The sequence below is a fragment of the Thermothelomyces heterothallicus genome (assembly GCF_042370625.1).
Source record: "Thermothelomyces heterothallicus CBS 202.75 unplaced genomic scaffold P884_scaffold_14, whole genome shotgun sequence".
NCBI lineage: Eukaryota > Fungi > Ascomycota > Sordariomycetes > Sordariales > Chaetomiaceae > Thermothelomyces > Thermothelomyces heterothallicus.
This window is the reverse complement of record NW_027192575.1, coordinates 690556-711654: the sequence shown is the minus strand read 5'-3', so window position 1 is coordinate 711654 and position 21099 is coordinate 690556. Positions and strand designations below refer to the sequence as shown.

At 55.2% G+C, this 21099-nt stretch overlaps 6 protein-coding genes across 6 annotated transcripts; 2 read left to right on the top strand and 4 right to left on the bottom strand.

Moving 5' to 3' along the window:
* Window positions 1-42: 42 nt before the first annotated feature.
* Window positions 43-1137, bottom strand: P884DRAFT_292790 (casein kinase substrate phosphoprotein PP28-domain-containing protein). The gene is made up of 3 exons (XM_069444185.1): window positions 857-1137; window positions 229-800; window positions 43-169 (listed from the first exon to the last, which is right to left on the bottom strand). Exons 1-3 carry the CDS (start codon window positions 924-926, stop codon window positions 50-52), a joined length of 762 nt encoding a protein of 253 aa, XP_069296896.1. The 5' UTR covers window positions 927-1137; the 3' UTR covers window positions 43-49.
* A 652-nt stretch (window positions 1138-1789) lies between these two features.
* P884DRAFT_292789 (uncharacterized protein) lies at window positions 1790-4159 on the bottom strand. The gene is made up of 2 exons (XM_069444184.1): window positions 3487-4159; window positions 1790-3382 (listed from the first exon to the last, which is right to left on the bottom strand). Exons 1-2 carry the CDS (start codon window positions 3747-3749, stop codon window positions 1933-1935), a joined length of 1713 nt encoding a protein of 570 aa, XP_069296895.1. The 5' UTR covers window positions 3750-4159; the 3' UTR covers window positions 1790-1932.
* A 1563-nt stretch (window positions 4160-5722) lies between these two features.
* On the bottom strand, window positions 5723-6090 carry P884DRAFT_260793 (uncharacterized protein). Its single transcript, XM_069441493.1, has one exon. The coding sequence runs from the start codon at window positions 5960-5962 to the stop codon at window positions 5744-5746; it is 219 nt and encodes a 72-aa protein (XP_069296894.1). The 5' UTR covers window positions 5963-6090; the 3' UTR covers window positions 5723-5743.
* A 111-nt stretch (window positions 6091-6201) lies between these two features.
* P884DRAFT_278378 (eukaryotic translation initiation factor eIF2A-domain-containing protein) lies at window positions 6202-8347 on the bottom strand (the record flags this gene model as incomplete). The annotated part of the gene is made up of 2 exons (XM_069443175.1): window positions 6202-7698; window positions 7763-8347. The coding sequence occupies 2 exons, from the start codon at window positions 8345-8347 to the stop codon at window positions 6202-6204; spliced, it is 2082 nt and encodes a 693-aa protein (XP_069296893.1).
* A 3126-nt stretch (window positions 8348-11473) lies between these two features.
* P884DRAFT_309242 (uncharacterized protein) lies at window positions 11474-14675 on the top strand (the record flags this gene model as incomplete). The annotated part of the gene is made up of 5 exons (XM_069445163.1): window positions 11474-11528; window positions 12000-12309; window positions 12457-12610; window positions 12755-14151; window positions 14199-14675. The coding sequence occupies 5 exons, from the start codon at window positions 11474-11476 to the stop codon at window positions 14239-14241; spliced, it is 1959 nt and encodes a 652-aa protein (XP_069296892.1). The 3' UTR covers window positions 14242-14675.
* Window positions 14676-18300: 3625 nt separating this feature from the next.
* P884DRAFT_260788 (uncharacterized protein) lies at window positions 18301-18842 on the top strand. The gene is made up of 2 exons (XM_069441492.1): window positions 18301-18401; window positions 18466-18842. Exons 1-2 carry the CDS (start codon window positions 18367-18369, stop codon window positions 18692-18694), a joined length of 264 nt encoding a protein of 87 aa, XP_069296891.1. The 5' UTR covers window positions 18301-18366; the 3' UTR covers window positions 18695-18842.
* Window positions 18843-21099: the final 2257 nt, after the last annotated feature.

Below are 21099 nucleotides of genomic sequence, written 5' to 3'. Positions count from 1 at the left end.
AAAAAAAAAAAAAAAAAAAAAAAAAAAAAAAAAAAAAAACAGACAGGTCTCATTTCTTCTTGGCGCCACCTTTCTTGAGGCCGAGAGCTGCCTCCCGCCTCTTGGCCTCCCTCGCCTCAAGCTCCGCCCGCTTCGCCTTGATCTGGGCTTCCTTCTCCTCCCTCTCGGCCTGGATGCGGGGTCAGTGGTTGCTATCACGATGGTGCATGGCCATGTCCGAAGCCGTACCTGCTTCCGGGCCGCCTCGGCCTCCCGTTTCTCCCGGATAATCTTCAGGCGAGCCAGATCCTCCTTCGCCTGCTCCGTCTTGCCCGCCTCATGCAGCTTGCGATACCGCTCCTTGGCGGCCGCAGCCTCCATCGCCTCGCGCTCGCGCCTGCTGGGCGCTACCCGCAGTTTCTCCACGCCCTCGGCGGCCTCGTCAACGCTCGAGATCTTGGTCTGGTTGCGGGCCTGGCGCGTGTGGTTCGGATTGGCAGGCATCACGTCGTCCTCTTCCTCTTCCGACTCACTCGGCGGCAGGTCGCCAGCCTCGACCGTCTTCCTGGCCTTGGCAATTGCAGCCTCCTTGCGAGCCTTCTTCTCCCTCCTCCGCTCCTCCCGGCTCAGCTGGGTGACGGGTTGGCTTTGGGTAGATGGACCGGCCCCATCGTCGGACTCCTCTTCGGAGGAGGACTCCTCTGAGCTCCCCTCATCATCATCCTCCTCGGGCCGTTGCGCCTGGGCATCCAGAGCCCACATGCTGATTTCATTGCCATCGGCATCGACCGGTCGAAGGTCACGCGAGAAGTGCTTGCCGCCTGAAATCCTGTCAGGATCAATATAGGTAGGTTGTGTACAGACAGGAGTGACTGACCTCCGCGCGTGGGTTTCTTAAACTTGCCACCGCGACCGCGGGAGTTTCCTCCTGGAATACCGCCTGCCATCGCTGCGATCGTTCGGTGTTAAGTGCTGAGTGCTGACGACTGACGGGCTACAAAGCGCGGGGTATGATCGTATGTACGGATTATTGAGGAAGGCGCGAGCTGTGGCAAGGGTGCTGAAACTGGTGCGAGGACTTGGCGGTTGCGATAAGGCTTTTGCGAGAAGACTAAAGACGTTGGGACACACAACACAGCTCGCCGTACCTTTCAAACTGGATAGCTCTGAGCCCCCGCGACGCAGAACAACTTGACCCCTCTATTCGAGCAGGCATCCCACTTTGCGGGCCGGTTGACTCACGGGCCCGATATCCCAAAGCTATGATTGGCTAACCATCGAATGCAAGGTCCAGGTATCGAGCCCATCGCCGTGTTCCTACTCCGTACAACGGCCAATATCACTGGAGCTGCAGGCAGACAGCTCCCAACATACAAATAAGTTCTGGGTTTAGACTCTTTAGGACCGATTGTGAACCAGAACCACCAGAACCACAACAAGTTCCATCCTTCAATGGAATTCACGAGCCGCAAAAACCCGGTATCTAGTGCACATACTATGTAATCCCGTACTTGCAATTACCTGTGCCTTGTTAATCGGTGCGCTCCGTAGGCTACGTCTGATTGGTGCAGGCTGCCCCACTCTCCTCAAAGCTGCTTTAAATATTCTCGAGTTTCGTGTCCCCATTGGCGTTTCCTTCTTTTCTCCCCATCATTCATAAAACCTCTTCCTTCATATTCACTCCGGTTCGAGTCGTACGCCATGGCATTCTGGAGGGGAAACTGGAGGATAGACTAATATCTTGCACTTACCCTCTGTCTCCGGCAGCTCGCTGCACTCTCGGGGAGCAGAGAAATTTTTCGCTCGAGACATTCATCCATGCCTTGACCTGCTTCATCGTGTCTGCACCGCTGGACTCCGCGCCAACCATGTCCCCCTCGGGGTCCCACGTAGCTGATAAGTGATGAACCTATTCAGTGATATGCTTATGAGAAAGAAAACGATGCCGCGAGTTCATCCTGGCCGGACCTGCGGCTCCATGAGCGGGTTTAGGATTTCACCCAACGGTTTCTTCAGGCGCTTGCGCGGTTGCAAGCCCTTTTCCCTCCTGTCATCCAGACCGGGTGTCCGTGAAGGCAGAGGGTGGCTTAGTCGCTCCGCCTCCGAATTCTGCCGTTTACGTGGTTCCAAACCCCCCTGCCTTCTGTCATCGGTTCGAGAGGCCCCCGAGGGTGAGAGATCGCAAGACTGCCCGTCCTCCGATTCTAGTTGGCACCGTGCGATCTCGCTCCGTGAGCCCAACACTGCATGCATCCGGCGTCGGGAAAAGATGAGACGTTCCGAGTTCAAGAGCAGTCTGGTCTGCACCGCGGTATTGCACGGGTTGCGCAACCTGAGACATACCAACCGCTCCAACGGTAAGGTCACGCCTGATGCGCACCCTCGAACCGCATTGCTGCCGTCGTATCTGCTCTGGTCCATGAGCGCAAGGAACCAAAAGATTTGATCGTCGAGTCTCTCCTCATCGCGCGTGCTAGAATGCTCCTGGGTATCTTTTGTTGTTGAAGAGCGAAACCCTTGCAGCACAGCCCGCCAGCCGTCGTCGAGGTATTGCACGTCGCTGAAATCGGTCGGTCGAGGTTGCCTGCAGTCAGACGCAGGATCAGGCCCATCATAGGACTCGTCGCCGTATGATGTTCGTACTGGCTGGCCGTTCCACTCCCCGGTCCCTCTTCCGGCACCTCTCTCCCACTGTTTGTATACCGCGGCCCGGGTATTGTCAACCCAGATCACCGGCTGTCTGTCATCTTCGAAAACCATCTTCAAGGCCTCGACGCCGGCGGGATGCACAGCCACCCGTCCGTCAAGGAATGCGTCCGCATATGATACAAAGAGTGAGCCCCTTGGCCTGGCCACTCTCCAACCACTGGTGTCTAAGGTGTCTTTCATCCTGCGAGACAGACGTAATTTCGTCGTTGGAAGTGCCGTGATATCGATTATCTCCAAGCACGGAAGTTTCAATAGGTACTGGAGCCCACTCTCCGATATTCGGTGCGTCTTTGAGGCGATCTTCAGGACGCGCAGTCGCGAGAATGGATCCTTTCCGGCCTCGCTCCATCCCCGGATAAGCGCATCGCTAACCTTGCTGTCCGCGTCATCTCGTTCGATGATCTCTAGCACGGCTAGTGGTTGTAACGTAGCGAGAGTGATGAGTTCGTGCGTCTGGAAACGAGCGACGTTGTCGAGGCAGAGGTATGCGAGACTGCCCTTCTCAAGCCTGGCCAGCGGAGAGACATAAACGGCCAGGTCGCAAGGTGGATCAATGATCTCCTGACGGTAGCGGAACAGAGCCATAGGTATCGGAGATTGGTCGCTCTTCATCCCGCCCTCGGAAACGCAACGCTGCTGGCTTCCTTCCAGCAAGACGCAGGAAAGAATGTTCCATGCGTGCAGAGACCTATTTCTAGAATCCCGACGTGTTAGTCACAAAAAGAGCGGAAACTGATGTGTCACTGAGTGACGGGAGGGTAGTCACCAGACACGTTCTTGCAGTCCACCCCGACTCACCGTGGGCCCAACGTCTTCCACAGTTTCCACAGCAGATGATCCGGGAGATGCTCGATCGAACTCTTAGACACAGCGCCCAAGTTATCCGCCAACACGCGGCAGCACATGGCAACGAGCGATCGCGGCCCTTTGACACCCTTCCTGCCCGCGGCCAGTGGCAGAGCGATGGCATCCTCGCGGACGCGTGCCCAATCGCTGCCGCTCTGATAGGGAGCGGACAAAGAGGCGAGCGACTTCCTAAACCCAACCGAGTCGCCCATCATTCAATGCAAATGTCTGATGACATCATGCTTTGATCGAGGTAGTGCCAGATATCTACTGACTAATAATTAAATAGTATTAAACCTCGCGACGATGGATTGGAAGAAAACAACACCATCTGTCGAGGTTCGACGTCGACGCACCTGAGGCAACCCGGTGGATCAGGAGTATGAAAACAAACAATCAGACGGTCGCGTCTTGCTTGTTTACCGTCCTTCCCGCGTTATTTATGATATTAGTTCTGGCGAGGAACGCGCAAGTCAAAGATGATTGACAAGAGAGCGGGCCTGGGAGATATGTTGGGCCAATCAGGATGGGACTTTCCTGACATGAACAAAACTAGGAGTAGTCCAAAGTTAGGCATACTGATGGAGATCTGGTTGTAGTAGTCAAAATAGTTCAAAAGATCGATGTCTTCTTCCTACGTTTGCTGGCCCTGTGGCTCTGTAAATATAAGAAGAGGGTGGGCACAAAGAACGCTCCCACCCACCGTTTGCAGGCTCCACAGGGCTTATCTTATCTAACCTTACATGAAGGACGCGTCCGCAGACACGTACTGCATCACATACTTAGTATCTAATTATTATTATTATCCAGTCACGGCCACGCCCAACATCTGGACGTGGTGTCAGGTATTCAATCTCCTTAATATTGTCGGTGATAGAATTCGCTTCAACGAGCACATGCAGTAGAACAATGGGCGTAACAGTGTATGGAAGGCGCACTGCTCCATAATTAAGCAGAGGAAAGAACCCAGGTTTCGTAGCCATTCATGGTCCATCGTGTCGCCATAACCTGCATGTGTGGAGTTTACGAATTCGGGCGATCAGTTCTCTCAGGGTAACTCCAACTATCCGTAACGATTGTTGGGGCTCGGCTGGGTAGAGTAGAAGCGATGAAGGTTTCGCGTGCCCACTAATTAATTAATTATAAAGAAACTGGAAAGTCGCGATCTGCCGAACGCAGTGGGAGCTCCGGGAGCGTTGAAAGCAGTCTCTGCAGTGGGTGGCTGTACGGAAGGAAAAAGTGCCTTGTTGAACTATCTACAAAGGAGACAAAAAGAGTGATATTTATAGACAAAAGGGACTGGCCAATGCGTTGAACAGCCTCATACAACTGTGGCATGTATGTGGGTAATACTCTTAGAAGCTCCACAGCTTCTGACACGATCCTTGGCCCTTTGGGTATTCTCCTTCCGTACCTGCTTTTCTTGTAGCAGCATTATAATATTCAGGACTGCTCATCTCACCGTCAACAGACGTTTCGTTCAATTTCCTCTGATCCCTTGGTTATCCCGTTCAAGTTCATTTCTCGATTGAGTACCTAATAGGTCGTCGTCTAATTACGTTCCCCAATCGAAGATCTGGCTGTTGGTCAAGGACTGGCTGAATATCAAGCCGGAGACAACCCGAAAGAAAGAAGAAATCATGCCTTTTCTGCCATTTTTCGCCGATGTCGGTCAAAATCGTGAGAGAGTCCATATATTATGGGCGCTGGAATTCGACATGAACTTCACAAAAAAGGTCGGTTCACTGGCACCAGCTTCCCTGTGATGTGATTTTTCGAAGCAGCAAATCTATTTCTATATTTTTAGTGTTCATGCACTTCTGTAAGCGTAGTGCAGGCGCTGTCGTGATGACAGCATACGGCCCCTGCCAAGGCTTCAAGTTGGCTCAGTGGCGGTGAAAGAGTTCAAACCGTCGATGAATCAGCACATCAAGGTAACGAATCACACTGCGGTTGATGACCGAGTAGAACTCTCCCATCACTGTTTGGCGGTTTAGACACCAGAGACAGAACTTCCGAAATGTACCCAAATGCTTGCGACGTTCCAAGGGTTTTAAGGGGATCTAAATAGGAGAGGTGCTGGGCCTAATTGAGTAGCCAAGAGAAAATATTAGAGAACGAGTGTAACGGGACGGATATGGAAACCCCGGCACGTATGTCACAATGGCAGCTGACGAAACTTGAGGTTGTCATACCCGCCTTTGGTTCTTCAGACCGCACCAGAGAAGGATCTCGCATTCCAGGGAGACAAGAGGGTATTCACATCAATTTGATGTGATCTTATTATTCTTCTACTCCTTAGCATTCTTGTCCAGGATGCTTCAGCCGCAGAACGACTCTTCGCTAGGGAGGCCGCAATCACCAAGCCTACCGCAGGCACGAGAGAGCCGTCCACAGTAAACGTCACGACGCTTTCCCTCCTTCCCATCAAAAACAGCAACCATCCATTCCTCTACTCTGGGACCGGTTGGTCCTAGTTCCCAGCCACAGGATGCCAGTCAGGTCTGCAAAAGCACACCGCAAACGAGCGATCAACACCGGCAACAATAACGGCTCGGCAGAGTCCGCTGGGAAGAGCCAAGCAACCGAGGGTTTTCACGCCCTGCGGTACTTTGCCCTTCCAGGATCCATTCACGTCGCTCGTTAACGAGAGCAACGACACACAGCCTAAGGATGCTCTCCCAGCGCCGCCAGCTCCGCTAGCACTTGTTTCTTGGTGTTGATCTTCTTGATCTGCGTATCCTCCAGCTTCTCGCCGCCTGCGAGCCTCATTTCGAGGTCCTCGATGGCGCGGATCTTCTTCTGCAGAGCTCGGATCTTCTTGGCGTTGGGGTTCGCCGCCGCCGCCGCCGCCGCCGCCGCTGCCGGCGCGGCGGAGGCAGCAGCACCAGCAGCGTCGGCACCGCTAGCATCACCGCCAACAGCAGGCGGAACTGGCGATCCGCCTTGAGCTGCCGCTGGAGCCGGGCGGCTGCTGTTGCGGTTGCCGTTGTTCTGACGCGAGCGGCTGCGGGAGTGGTGACCGCGCCGGTCAGGGCTGCGACCCTCGTTGCCCGAGGCGTTGCCGTACTCGCGAGGGGAGGGCGCCAAACCGCCGTCAGTAGCGGTCCCACCCGCGGCCGCAGCGTTCGCAGCATCTCCTTCCTTTGCCTTCTTGTTCCGCTTCTTCTTCTTGGACCCAGTCTTGGACGCGTTGCCCTCATCGGCAGGCACCGCACCGGGAACGGGCGGCCGACTCGCCGGCTCAGCTCCCGGAACCAGGTGCCGCGGCCGGCCAAATCCGTTGGGGCCGATAGAGGGCGTGCCGTTGCTGACCGTGTGGGCCGCACCACCCTCGTCTTCGCGCTTGAAGTGCAGAGGAGTCATGGCGCCGCGAGCGCCTGGTGGCCGGTAAGCGCCCACGGGTTTGGAGGGAGTCTTGACCGTTCCGAGATACGCCACGGCCGAGGCGTGCGGGGTCGGCACCGGGTGTAAGGGGTCCCCCCCGGGGAGGCTGCTGGCGGGAAGGGGGCGCCACATGACGTTGTACAGCTCGACCATGTCCTCATTGTACATGATGGCGCCGCTGACATGCCACAACTTGATGCCATTATCCACGCGCAGGCGCGGGGATGTCGTCGCCGTCATGATGTAACGGCTGTCAGGACTCCAGGCACAAACGCTGGGGTTGCCGCTCTCAATGGTGCAAATCTTGCGGTAATCCTTCTCCAAGTCGTAGACGTCGATCTGGCCAGCCAAGTTGCCAAACCCGGCGACTAAGACAAAACGGCCGGTGGGCGAGAAGATGATGGTGTTGCGGGGACCGATGGGGAAGGAGTGTATGGCCACGCCGCGGTGGTTGAAGATGGTCGTCTTGGCGGGCATGAAACCGTAGATTACACCAAACTCGGTCGAGTTGGGGGACCAGGCAACGTCGTGGATCGGCCCATCCTTGTCCAGAGTGATCCGGGCGTCGAAGGCCCCGTTGGCACTCAGCAGATACATGGTCGTCTCGCCGTAGTAGCTCTTGTTCGACTTGTCCACGTCTGTTTGTGCCAGCACAATCAGGCTCGTGCCTAGAGCATTCCACTTGAGCTGTACTTTGTCGCCCTTGAAGAAAGTCTTCTGCGAAATCGGACTGTTGAACAAGGGCACGTTGTAGACCCTGACGGCAGCGGGTTGGCCCTGTCGAGGGGTTAGCACCTTGGTTTAGGAAGACCGGAAGGGGGGGAGAAGGGGGGGAACTTGCCTTGCGCTCCGGAATAAAGACTGCGACGTTGTGGTTGAGACCGGGGGCGATGGCAAAATCAGCCACGCCCTCAACTCGCAGCTTGTTCCAGACGGTCGACAGGTCGCTGCTGCTGTAGAACTGCACCTCGTTGGTGACCATGCGGGCGCAGTATTTCTCATCGGCCGTGTATTGGAGGTTCCAGCCCGACTGTGACTTTTGGACGAACTTGCCAAGCGGCTGCCGCTCGGCGCCCTCGGCAACGTCCTCGATGGTGCGCCAGATCTTGAGGTTCTTGGTGGCGTCGCCATTTTCGTCCTTGGAAGGGCGCTCCCAGGTGCTCAGGTAAGTACCTCGGGGAGAAAAGCCGAGCTCGTATACGTTGGCAATGGGGAGTGAGGCCAACACATGGCCAACCGAGGCATCGACGACAACGACACCCTCGTTAGAGGCGTATGCGAAGTAGCGGCCGCAGGGTGAGTAGACACAGCACCGGAGGTTCCCTTCGGGCTTGGCAAACCCAGGAAGCGCTTCGTAGACAGGCGCCGCATCGAAGACGCCAATGGCCTTCTGGGTCCGGTAGGCAAACTGCAACGGACTCGCCATGACTAGTCAAAGCCACAGGTGATCGCGATAGCAGGTATGGTTTGTTTTACTGTTATGTTCTTGATTCCTCTTGCTGTCTCCCGGGGGATGACCGCGCCGTTCGATAGGAGGACGGGTGTCGAGCCAAGACAAGCGTTTTGTGCGAGAACAGAGACGGTAAAGAGGCTGCCTCAAGCCTCCAATCGCACGTCGGAGGAGCTCAGGGTTCAAAGAGGATTCCTGGGCTATCGGGGGTGTGGCAAAGCTCGCAGAGGATGCGGCAGCGCACACAAACGTGTCCTCTAATCGATGAAAAAAAACGGGAAGTTGGTTGACGAGAGCAGCGAGGCAAGCCCGGGAACTCGGTTGCGACGACGACGCAACTTCGACCGCGCGACAGGGGGGAGGGAGGCGATGACGAGGCGACGGGCGCAGGTGACGGGGTGGGCCTTTTGGAAACTTGGCAGAGAGGCCGCGATGGAGATGCGATGGAAAGCCCGATCGACAGGAAGAGGGATGAACAGTAAAGAAGGGGATGGCCCTTGGGGAAGATTGACGAAGGCGGTGCGTGTTGGACCGGATGGGCTGGGGAACAAGGGGAGGAAAGAGGACGGAGGGAGGGAGGAAGGGGATAGGAACGAAAGGCGGCCCCACATTCTCGCGACTTTTTTTTTAACTTTTCCGCAGGTGCTGGATCACGGCGGGGCCATCTGTGTGGCACCGCAGGGCTGGTTGGTCGGGAGGGGTGGGATGGCCACAGTTAGAGCCCTCCTGCTGCTGTGGGCGAACATATCCTTGGCGTCAAGGTCTCGCCTTCTCTAAATCTAGATCGCGCCCGCGCCAGACCTCGACTTTGTTAACAGTCCAGTTTAAACTTTCTGTGCAAAGTTAAGGCGGATGAACCCTTGTTTCTATTTATTTATTTATTTATTTACTTATTTACTTATTTTCTTGTTCATTATGCTTCTGTACCACGATGCACACCAAATGTGATTTTTGCCGGTGGGTGGTAAGCGGAAGAGATCCGCCTAGCATGCTGAGTTGGGCATCAAATTTGGAGCTCACATTTGCGCTTCCGTTCAGGTCCTCTCTATACTTGAGCTAGTCACGGTGCGGCAGTGCTTGAGGGGCATTGTGATAGAAGCAACATGCAGCAACCAAGATTGAAAAGAATGCGTAGTGCAATAGGTGTCTTGTTTTCAATACCCCTTCAACGCCCTGGAAGGACGGGCCATTCACCGTCCTTTCAAATGGCTATCAGGTTCCAGACAAAATGCTTAGCGATCGAGGCGCTAAGCACGTGTGCTTTCGCGGCGATGTAACCGCGGCCACTCTATGTGATTGATCCCCTTGTCTTTTACTATAGTAGTGGCGGTGACCGAGATGACGTGCAGCACTGCGCTTGCAGCCCACCGGCACTCCGCAGTATAGTATCATAAGTCGGGAACGTTACCAGGCAAGCTGCGCTGAACGGGAGGAGGAACTGGAGAGGGCGTGGAAGGCCCCAGGGCTGGAACGGCCCAGCGGGGCCGCTATCCGGAGAAACCCGCTGCGGGGAGCGGTAAAAATTGGGCTGCGGCACGGACCAGCTAGTATAAGGCTACGCGCTAATCAGCCCACCTCAGCCGCATCAACGTCCAACTTAACTTCAACCTCAACCGAGCTAGTTCTGTCGACAAGCTATAAGAGAAGGAAACAAAGATTACAGCTAACGATGAGAACCCTCCCCCCCCCCCACCGGTGAACAGCTCCATACGTGCATATTTAAAGGACTGCTAGACTGCAAGGCAGCTCGAGTTACTTCCACGCTCTGTTCGCTTGTAGCTCTTAAACGCTTCGACCGAACCAGGAGTCTCTTTCATTGTAATCTAATCGTTTTCTCAGGCCAATTCCTTTTCTTTTGTTCCTCCTCGGTATCCGGACTTTCTCTGATCAGAACTCAAATATATCTTCTAAATTTACACAGTTGTAACGCCATGGTTGTCTTTTTGGACGTGGGAAACATGTCATTGCCGATGGACACTCGGTCGAAGCCGGACTGAATTTGCTGGTGCTTTTGACCTTTGGGAGGATAGTGTACCTGCCTACTCGCATATCAACCAAAAATTTGTCCGGAGTTTCTCCAGTCTTTCAGCAACGATGATTGCTGAATCGCGATGGCAATCAGCCTACTGTTTCATTACTTTCCCAAGGTGTGTTTCCTGTCTCTTCCCTCTGTCCCCGAAAGAAAACAAAGCGCTTTCAGCAAAGAGTATACAAACATAACAACAGAATTAGCTGGCTTGGCGAGCCACCATTACAGAAGTGATGGAGCACTAATGCCCCTATCAATTTTGGTGATTCGTGATTCGCACTTGTTCTACTCTCTGTGTCAGACGTGATGCATGAAGAGTGAGAATAACCAACATGGACAACGCACTCTTTTATCCCTCAGGGGCACCTGTCCCTAGGCATAGCTGCCCGCAGCTCAGGAGGACGAAAGAGTGTCAAGCAGTTAAGCGAGAGAGGTCTGGGGATAACCTCCGTCCGAACTACGCGGCAGTGACCAGCCGGATAGGAAAGAACTCGAACATTATGAACGCGTTTTCCCGGGCCGGGCCAGAAGCAGAGGCGCTTGGGCCGTGCGGCCTCTGGTATATATCTTCGCACCGCTTGCTGATTTCCGTGTTCTTTCTTCTGTCAACTATCGCCAACCTCATCGCTGGCTTGCTTGTTATCTCGCCCACCCGCCTTTTTTTTTTTTGTTTTGTTCTTTTTACAAAAACTAGCGACAAGGAATAGTAAGTACATCATCTCTAACCATTCTATCGTCTAATACCATGCGGGCATCCATCTTGGACCCGCGCGGGTCCCCTTGAGCCTCGGCGCGCTCTCGGCGGTGCGAAACACCAAGGCGGGCGAACCTAGTAGCTGATCGGTGGCCTGTCGGCGGGCGACCGGGAGGCTTAGGCTTAGCGAGAGGTCAGCGTGCATCAAGACTGGCGTGAAGCTGGTCTTTTTGTTCTCCGACACCTTCGTTTTCTGGTCGGACAGGCGCAACTCACTACTTCACAACTTCTTCCTGTTTTATCTCTGCCCCCTCTTCCGTCCCCAGTCAACTTTGATCGTTAGCAGGACACTGAGCTAACAGGTAGAATCGCTAGAGAGATGGAGCAGCACAACGGTGCTGACTCTCCGACCCTGCGTCCCCCTCCGGGGTTCGGTAAGTTTTGTGCCATGAGGAAATCCCCGACTGGCCCAAGAGATTCCGAGTCCCAAGAGGCCATCGAGTGGATTGCTGGTCTGGCTTCGTTCATGAAGCAAGTGAAGTTGGAAACAACCTCACGGTGCTGGCCAGGTATACGGCTATGGCCTAGGGGTCTAGTAACTGGCGACGGGTGCCAGCAACAGCATGCGGTTGGAGAACTGTGGCTGACAAGACCACTGCGGCTTAACATCTGTGCTCACCACCACTTGCGGTTGAGAATCGCGGCTCGACAGTCACTTCACAGCATGGGGAAGGCGGCCACTCACGCGAGGCACACCGGCCAGCCCTGGACCCGCGCCTACCCACAAGATTATCATAAATACCCGTTGTGCTTTTCTGCGAAATCGCTTTTTTCCCTTTCTCTCTTTCTCACGCTCTCACGCTCGCAAAACACCGAGAAAAGCTGACTTTGTTTTGCACCACCAGCACCCACCAGCAGCGAGGAGCAGCCCTCCTCGACGACTTCTTCGCCTGCCCCAGCCTCGGGGCTTTTTCCCTTGCCGCCGGTGCGCGACTCGCCGGACTCTCCCCTCCCGTCGGCCTCCTCGGCGACTTCTGGCCGCTCGACCCTCCCCGAGGTGTCGAGCCTCTACAGCGACCGAGAGAGGATGGAGGACACCAACGCTTGGTTCCTCAGCCACCACCACGACCAGGTGGTGGCCTTGATGCACAAGAAGTTCCAGAATCTCCTGGACTACGACAAGACGAAGAATCGAAAGATTCTTCACGTCGACTGGTAAGTACGCGAGTGTACAATTCCATCCCCCCTCTTCAACCAGCAGAAGTGAGCGGGCAGCGAGGCGGGCGAGAAACAACGAGAAGGAAAAGAACTCCCAAGAAAAACAAGGGTACGATTGCTGACTGCGAATTCCCTTGCCCTCAGGATCGCCGGGAACCCCGACGATCCCGTCAAAAAGGAAGAAGCTGCCGCCGCCTACGGTGGCATGAGCGCTGCGGACCGGCGCATGAGCGACAAAGTGGCCGAAATGGTCATGAAGGTTACCCACGGCGTCAAGGAGTGGGATCCGAGAGCTACGGTATGTGTTCCGTCGACTCCTTTTTTTTTTTTTTTTTGCAGAGCAGTTTGCCAGCTCTTCAACCTCGCTGCACATCGCCGTCGATCGGCCTGATTCTCAAAACGTGAAGAGCGCGCTAACCTGATTCTCGATCTCTCTCATCAGTGGAACAAGTCGATGTTCTTTGGCGACTGGCTGAACGACCAGAAGGGCCTCCGCCAGTTCTTCTTCGAGATCCAGATCAAGCGGATCTCTGGCGCCGACGAGAAGTTGCTCGAGGAATGCGGCATCAGCCCGGCCTTCGTCTGGTTGCCACTCCACGACGAAAAGGCTCCCGCCATCACGCCCATGGTCGTCCCGCCGCCCGCTCCCCGAAACCCGATCCCCGCCCGGGCGCTCCCCATCCCGGGCCAGGTTGCCGGCCAGCCTCGGCCGGAGGTCGAGCATCAGGAGTATGCCGGCCCCATCACTACGTCCTCGCTGCAGAGCCCTACCTCTTCCGCCGACAAGGGCAAGGGCAGGGCCACGGCCGTCGCTCCCCAAGCCCAAGCCCAAGCCCAAGCCCAAGCTAGCGGCATCCATCATCCCGCTGCTCCGGTCATCGTCTCCTCCGACTCTGCCCAGTCCCCCAAGAAGCGGACTCCCCTGCCCAACATCGGCAGTCTCGCGCTCGGCCACGGCCAGCAAGCCACGGCCGACGCGCCGCCCGCCTCTGCCGGCCCCGGCACCCCTCGCACGACCGGCATTCCTCGTAGCCAGCCACTCCCCGCCTCCGGCAGGCTCGAGTCTGGGGACCTTCCTCCGACCGACCCGATCGACCCGATCGACGAGACGTACGAGGACGAAGGCCCCATCTACCTAGCAGAGGGGGTCGACCCCTTCGACGCGCTCATCCCCGCCCACGCCACCCCGGCCGTCAGCGCGGCCGACCTTCACCGGCACCGGCAGGAGTACGACCGGGTGGCGTACGCCAAACGCGAGGAGCTCAGCCGCACGTTCGCGTTCATGAAGGAGCCGGCGTTCGCCAAGCGCAGAAAAGAGTCCTTCGTCTACGCGGTCCGCGTGGTCGCCATCCCCGACAGCGGCAGGGTGGTCAACGAATTCACGGGCCCGCGCGTCGAGGACCGCTACGGCACGCACGTCACGCAGGGCGGCTGGGTCGTCCCGCCGCTCGAGGAGCGCATCCGGTGGCGCGAGGAGCGCAAGCGGGCGTACCGCAACAAGGGCGCCAAGCCGGGCAAGTACGAGGGCCTGCCCTATCCGCAGGTGCAGCGGGCCATGCCCGTCCGGTTCGACTGGTCCGGCGGCACGGAGCCGCGCTACTACGGCCCGGCGGCCCCGATCTGGCGCGAGACCTGCGACCCGTGCCTGGAGGATGTCTACTGGATGGTCTGGCAGCTGCTGGCCGGGAAGCAGTTCCTCGGCTTCCAGCCCGGCACCGGCTTCGGAAAGGCCCGCCCCCACGCCACCGGCGACGTCGCCCTTCTGAACCAGAACCCGTTCAAGAGCCCGTCCACCGAGGCTCTGTACCACGCGGCCTCTTATCCGCGTGGCAAGGAGCAGTAAGCCGCCAAAAAAAAATAACAACATCAAAAAAAAAAAAAAAAAGGACAGAGCAGCGCGGCCGGCAATCGCTCCTCCGGTCCGAGTAGTTGATGATCAACTGTCGGCATGTCGGAGTATATAACGCTTTTTTTTTCCCGCCAGTTTTTTCTTCTTCTCCCGCTCTTATTACTCTTTCTCGCGCACACTTTCTCTCTCTACGTGTGTGTGTGTGCGTGTGTCGTCTGCGCAATCAAGCCGGTGCCCCCTGTCCTTGAACGGCAGTCAGCTGCGCCGGAAGCGAGAGCAGACTTGTTGAATGGGTCCACCCGCGCCGAGTGAGAGGTTTCTTACACGGGATTATATCAACACGACACCACAACAGTGCACCAGCAATCACGGATGGTTTTTTTTCTTCTTCTTTCCTTTCCTTTCTTGTGTTGGTTCTTTCCCATCTACTCGACTCGATCCCGTCGGTCTACCTTAGTCGTCGCCGAGTGGGCCGACACGCACCTCCCGCTGCTCCCCTTCTAGCTTGGATGAGGGGGAGAGAGCTCGGTTGCGTTGAGTCCGGAGCCGAGCACCGCCCCGCCGGCGATGCTCCTCGGAGTCGGTCGTCCAAGATGACAACGGGAAGTTTCTCTAGCGCGTGCTCGCCTGCCTCGCCACCGTGCCGCCCAGGCCAACGGATTCATCATCGCGAGGGCCGGCCTGTCCATCCTATTAGAACCGACGGGGCCCCATTATGACACCAGCCATCGGATTTCTTTACAAGGACGGCAGGGGAGCAGACCGATTGAGACGGGGCAATCGGGTTGGGGAGCCCTTTTTTCCCTCCCTCGTTCGATTCTGTCGACCCGCCTTCCTCTTCTGCCTTCGTGCATTTTCTTCATCTCCCGATCGGAGCAACGGATCGGAGCTGACTGGAGGTTGGGGAGCCCCTTCTCGGCTTCACAATCATTTCCCCTGCTCTCTCTCTCTCTCTCTCTCTCTCTCTCTCTCTCTCTGTCCAGTATTGGATGGGGTGCGTTGGCTCCGTTGGTTCTGTCTAGGTTGGGCCATCTCAGGTTTCCTTCACGCCCTCTTCACGCACATACGCTCTCACGCTTACAGGCATACAACTTGCTCGGATTCTCCTGTAATTGGCGTTAGGGGATGGGGATGGGGGGGTTCTATCTCAGGTTGTTGTTTCTGGGAGTTTGACGGGTTTGGTGCTTGGGAGGTGCATGATGATGATACCCTCGGTCTGGTCTGATCTGATTCATTCTCATGATGATATGACGATGATGATAATGATGATGATGATGATGGCAGATGGTCGATAACCTACTGGAGTCGGCTAGGCATATGTTTCGGTGATATCTCATTTTCCTTAAGTTGTGAAATGCGAAATGAAACGGTTCATGCACCAATCATCCCAACACGCAACACGGTATGGCTGCTCACCGAGGCTTGCAAGTTCCGCTGGCGTTGGGCAAATTGACGTCGCGGTCCTGACCAGGGAAGTTCCCAGCTCTTCATGATGGTGCTAACCCTGCCCGCCTCCACCAGCACACAGGCAAGCCGCGACTCCGGGAGTAGACCGGCAATTGCCAGCTCCGAAGCGCGCGGTTCCCACGCCGCCGTAACGGGCCGCGGAGTTTTCTTGCGGCAGAGGCTAGAACATGCAAGGTGACGTCGTTGTATCCGCCGCCGCGTCGATCATCCGCCGGGCCCCGGTGAGGAGAGGGGTTTCATCTCCCTTCTTTGCGCCCGCTGTCTCAGACCTTGAGCTCATCTTGATGGGAGCACAGCATATTGCAGTACAACTCTTCTCCCCAGCTTAAACTGAGAAAGCGGAGAATGGCATGGCACATATGCTAGCGTATATGTATGTACCGAGTATGTATGTATGTATGTATGTATGTATGTATGTTCATATGTACATACATACAAATCTACGGATTGCATACCTAATCCTGCAGGCTGCAGCTCCCTCCCCCTCCCCCGGGGATGGACGGTGAGCACAAAACGGTCGAGCATGCGGAGCACCCGGCAGCATCGCAGCACACGTTAGTGACGGACGACGAGAGCTCGGGAGAAATCACATATGAGCAGATGCGAATTATCGCCAAAAGTATAGTGTGATCTGCACACTTGGAGCAGACATTCGCCACCAGATCGAGGCCGATGAGGCCCGGCATGGGAAAGTAACGTCGGTACAGCGGAGATTTCGCGAACCCCTAACGCCCTCCGCCAGCGTGACGAAGTGTGTAGTAGTAGTGTGTCTTATGATACCGTAATCCACATACACATACCGTTAACGGCCTGATACACTTGGGGTTCGTGTAGCAATACGGCATGCTTCCTTTTGGTTTTTTACCGGCCCTATCGACTTCGCCATCCATCTAAACCCCCCTGAGCCGGCATACACCGACCCAAGTGTCGCAACCATCACCTGCTTCTCCGACACATAGTTTCGTGTAAGCGTATTACACCGCGGTATATATAACCAAGTAGTCCGTGCGCTAATGCAACTACTCAGATATTAACTAGTTACATATCGGTAGTTAAAGTCACACTCACTCCCAGGGCGCGCGCACACCCCCTTCCCGCACACACCCCTTCTTATCCATAACCCATAACGGTATTTCCCTCGTCGACCATGTGGCGTCTTCACCCCCGTTTCTATGGCTTGGAACCCCTCTTTCGAGACGAATGTGCGTTTAACGGGGAGGGGAGGGGAGGGGATCATATGTATGTACCCGCACTTCATGCTCCAAAGGTATGTAAGTTACGGATTACTCGAGTATGTACGGATCCATATGTACATGCAGTACCTCTGCGGCATGGGCGATCCAGAAAACGTTGCCAGCCCGCTAAGATCCGAGTTACACATCTACAGATAATCACTTAACGGTGTTTGCGTCTGAAAACATCTTCCCTTTCTCCTTTGGGGTAGGTAGAGATCTTCCCACATCCACCCCCCCCCCACCCCCTTTCCTTCCTTTTCTCCACCACTCTCGTAATGTATGTAATCCCTACGGTAGTGTGCCACAGTGGCTGTGCGCGTGCGTGCGTGGTGCGCGTTCGGGCGCGTTCGGACAGCGCACGAGGATGTCGAGCGGCGTCAGGTGCCCGAGCGTAGGGAGGCATTGGTCTGTATAACTGTGCTCGGTTGTGACGAGAAGCAAATGTTGCCTCCGCATCCGGGCCCGTCGTCAACGTGGCGAGTGCATGGCGACCCGTGGTTGAGCCACAAAGATCGGGCCGACTTGTGGCGTCCCGGTGATAGTTAGAACCTCCTCCCATGAACGGGCTCCGGCTGGGGATGGTGTCAGTGACCAACGGTTTTTACCTCGGCTTCATAATGTCTCAGAGCTAGGGCTCACCATTCGAAGGGGGTGTCGTTATATAGTGTACGCTCGGAGACATTTGAAGTGGAACGTGTCTAACACGGCACCCTTACCCTCGACGATCAGGTTCCCATCTGATGAATGAGGCCGCGCATAGCCAGACATGCGTGGCCTCTTCCTCCTTCGCCTGATACAGAACTCGACTGGTAACGAGACGAAACAGCAAGGTATGTCCGGTGTAACATGGCAACCTCCAGTTCTTCAACAAGCTCTCATATTCACAGATTCCATTGGCCAGGGCTTCCTTTCCAGAACGCGCCGCACTCGGCCCTCCCCGGAGTACTCCGTACTCCAATTCGCGTCGGCCTCATGATCGACATCGACATTTCCCGATTCGGAAATACGCAACGCGCGGACGACTTGCAGGGTGAAGTAAAACATCTGATCCCGTGGTAACAAAGGGCGGATTGTAACGCATGATCACCTCCCCACCCCCAGAATATCTCGTACCGGCGGGGCGCCCGGGAGAAAGGGGGGGGGAGTTCCCACACAAGGATATGATATCGAGGCATGAGACCGCCCCGGGCGTGTTCCCTTCTCCAGAAACCGCTCGGCCTCATCCCGCCCTGCTGCTTCGCTGTGACGCACGTCTCGGGGGGCTCGGAGAGAATGAGTGGACGTCTTGGTCGGTCGTCGCATGAGCACTGGAGCGCTTCCTAGATGCAAGAGAACTTAGTTCGTAGATATGCATAAATGCATATGAATGTATGTATTGTCCATACATCCCACAGGCCAGCACAAGAGAACTCCACTACTATCCCGAGGGCGACTTACCAGCCCGTCAGTATAATACTGCGGTACTACGCGTACTCCACACGCAAATCGCAATCGCACGCACGCATGCTGCAGACACTTTGTGTCTCTCTAGTAGGGTCCTGGCAACATTAGCTAGCCGGCGTTGATAAGTCGATAGAGCGAGCATTGTGGAGGTTTGGGTACCGTGTGCGAGGTATCTTGCCTAATTCCTCGATCACCTGCCAAAGACAAAGCCTGCACCTCGAGGAGGCTGGCTCCTCATCTCGCTGTTCCCGCTCTTCCCTTAACTCTCGCACTCAAGGGGACGTCACGATCGGAAACGCATCTTTTACTCCGCGGTTCAGGACCGAGGATCTGCCAGAATAGAACGCGGTCAGCAGACAAATTAGCAGCTGACGCTGTAGAATCGTAAGAAGCGTAACGGTCGCACAGCAATTCTCAACACGCATTGTCCCAAACTCCGAGTCTCGAGTGCCAAATCTAGCTCGGCCCCCCTCACTTTGCACGGTGGCCCCGGGGTCACGGCTGCGCCAAATGGATGTTATCGGAGTCGCTTCCAGTAGGCGTCTGGTCGAACTGCCTCGCCCTCTGGGCGCATGTCGTTCCCAGAGCCACCAAGGTGCAGCCCCGGAGCTGGTCTGAAACAAAGCCGTACGTAGGATTACTGGTCGATATACGTAGTAAGTGCGCACCATAGCCTGGCCGCCAAGTGGTTCCCATCTCCCGGGGACCGATCGACCCCCGTGTATGTATGTAATTACAGTACATACACTACGTGTCGCGGCGAATGTAATGTTACGTCCTCGCCTTCCTCGCACCGTTGTCAGAAGCGGCTCTGATCTCCGTGACGGGCCGGCTTGATGAACGCCTTCTCCTTCCCATTCACTCCTCGAACGCAATCATGCGGGCCTCGAGAACTGAATCGAGAGCGTTCCTTCAAGTAAGGAAGGGGGCGATCTTTGTGAAGGGGGGCCGAATCGAAGCCACCATATTTTTTTCACGCCTGTGCTCCCTCTCTCTAACTCGGTGTCCGGATTCGTGTCGACGAGACCCGAGGATCTGCAGAAGTCTCGGCTAACCCCTCCGCACAGAAGCACGACGTAACTATTGATTTCCTAGAAGGGTATTCGTATATCTCTCTTCTCGAAAGGCAAACCTCGTAAGTGTACGGTGGGAGCCCACACCAAGTTGATGGCGACTTGTCTTGGCGTGCCCGAGTGAATGGATCCTCGATCACGATCCCCCTAAAGAGGAGCGAGTCGCGTGATGGCCTTCCTTCAGAATCGCTCGGAGCTCGTCCGTGGAAAAGCATCCAAGCCAGTAGCTACCGCCGAGTTCCGACTAGGCTGTTCGTTCAGTACACAGTAGTGTAATGGCGTTCGCCGTTCCCGATGGTCCCCGAGGGCGGAATCCAATCGCGCTTGAAGGCGGGTGGGTCTGGCGTACGCTAGTGTAGGGTGCAAGCTCCTTTCTTCTGTGCTTGGCTTATGTGGGCCACGAGACGCTGAGACAAAGTGCTTGTCGTCCGTCGCTGACTGGCGGGAAAACAATAGTGTATGCTTCGTGCGAAGTGCACTAATGCTATCGCATTCTGTTTTCCTTTTGTTTGCGGCTCCCAATACGAAGTAATTCGTATATTGTTGATGCATTCGCAAACAACGAAGTGTGAGGGAGGAGAAACAAGTCACTCCACGTTAGTTACCGAGGTTTGATGGTTCGAATCGAACCACTCGGTAACTGATCCATGCGCGCCCTTCGTCTGAGAAACCTGAGGCATACCGGAGCGTTTGCTCCGTACTCCCCCCGGTGCAAGCTCAGGTTTTCATCCCCGCACCACACGGCACCTGTTTCCAAGACACACGGCGCAGCCACAGTCGACGATGTAAGAAGGTGAACACAGGAGGTTGCCCCCTTTGGCAAGCCACATCACCCAGCCCAGTAGGTAGGGTATGTGTGCACCTCTTCGACTCGGTACCAAACAGATGCTAGCCCCGGCTCCACTATAGAACCGCCTCTGATCAGAAACATCGCGATGTCCAGAGTACGCGCGGGCAACATAGATCGAATTTTCAAAAAAAAAAAATCGCAGTAAATCATCAATACATACATCATCGTTCGATGAGTTCATACCGATCCGGTTCGAAAAATGGCCCCCCCATCTCAAGAAATTTTCACAAGCACAGCCTTTTGGATCGCAGCGGTAGGAGAGTGTGGATCGCGCTAGCTTCGCTGGGCATGCAGTAAGTGCGGTACGGAGGTTGAGAACACTACGCTGGAGTACGGATACGCAACGACGCGCTGCCAGAAAGCAAAGTCATCTCCATTCGGAGTTTCTCCATAATTACGCATTAGTTAGCACCGCCATATTAGGCCCAAAAAGAAAAAGGAAGCTATCCCAAGTATCACTCATCCGTTCCATCACGGCCAAATAAACCCAAAAATTTCAGACAAATGTACCGTTCTAGTTAGAGAAGACGTTCCTCGTGCAAATTTAGTGTTGTCATGGATAACCCAGAAAAGGACGAAGAGGGATATCCGAAACTGTGGGACAGAAGAATCTGAGAAAACGGAAATGGCTCCATATCCAGCCATCGAGTAATTATTAAGTGGAAAAGGCCTCGTACATTCAGGACGCCAAAACATCGAAAGAAAGATATTTGGGAAAAAGGGAAGAAAAAATAAAAATAAAAGAAAATTAAAAATAAAAATAAAAATAAAAATAAGAAAATAAGAAAATAATAACCACTCATGGCCATGCATCATCCTCATCATGTTCAAATGTGGAGGTGGCCAAGGGAGGTGAAAGAACAAAAACAA

Bases quoted from the DNA above. Each gene is read 5' to 3' on its own strand.
- P884DRAFT_292790 (XM_069444185.1), bottom strand. From the start codon at position 926: ATGGCAGGCGGTATTCCAGGAGGAAACTCCCGCGGTCGCGGTGGCAAG. The intron at 801-856 runs GTCAGTCACTCC...ACAGGATTTCAG, and splicing joins TAAGAAACCCACGCGCGGAG to GCGGCAAGCACTTCTCGCGT. The intron at 170-228 runs GTACGGCTTCGG...CCCCGCATCCAG, and splicing joins CCGAGGCGGCCCGGAAGCAG to GCCGAGAGGGAGGAGAAGGA.
- P884DRAFT_292789 (XM_069444184.1), bottom strand. From the start codon at position 3,749: ATGATGGGCGACTCGGTTGGGTTTAGGAAGTCGCTCGCCTCTTTGTCC. The intron at 3,383-3,486 runs GTGAGTCGGGGT...TCGGGATTCTAG, and splicing joins TGGAAGACGTTGGGCCCACG to AAATAGGTCTCTGCACGCAT.
- P884DRAFT_260793 (XM_069441493.1), bottom strand. From the start codon at position 5,962: ATGGGAAGGAGGGAAAGCGTCGTGACGTTTACTGTGGACGGCTCTCTC.
- P884DRAFT_260788 (XM_069441492.1), top strand. From the start codon at position 18,367: ATGCTGCAGACACTTTGTGTCTCTCTAGTAGGGTC. The intron at 18,402-18,465 runs CTGGCAACATTA...AGGTTTGGGTAC, and splicing joins TGTGTCTCTCTAGTAGGGTC to CGTGTGCGAGGTATCTTGCC.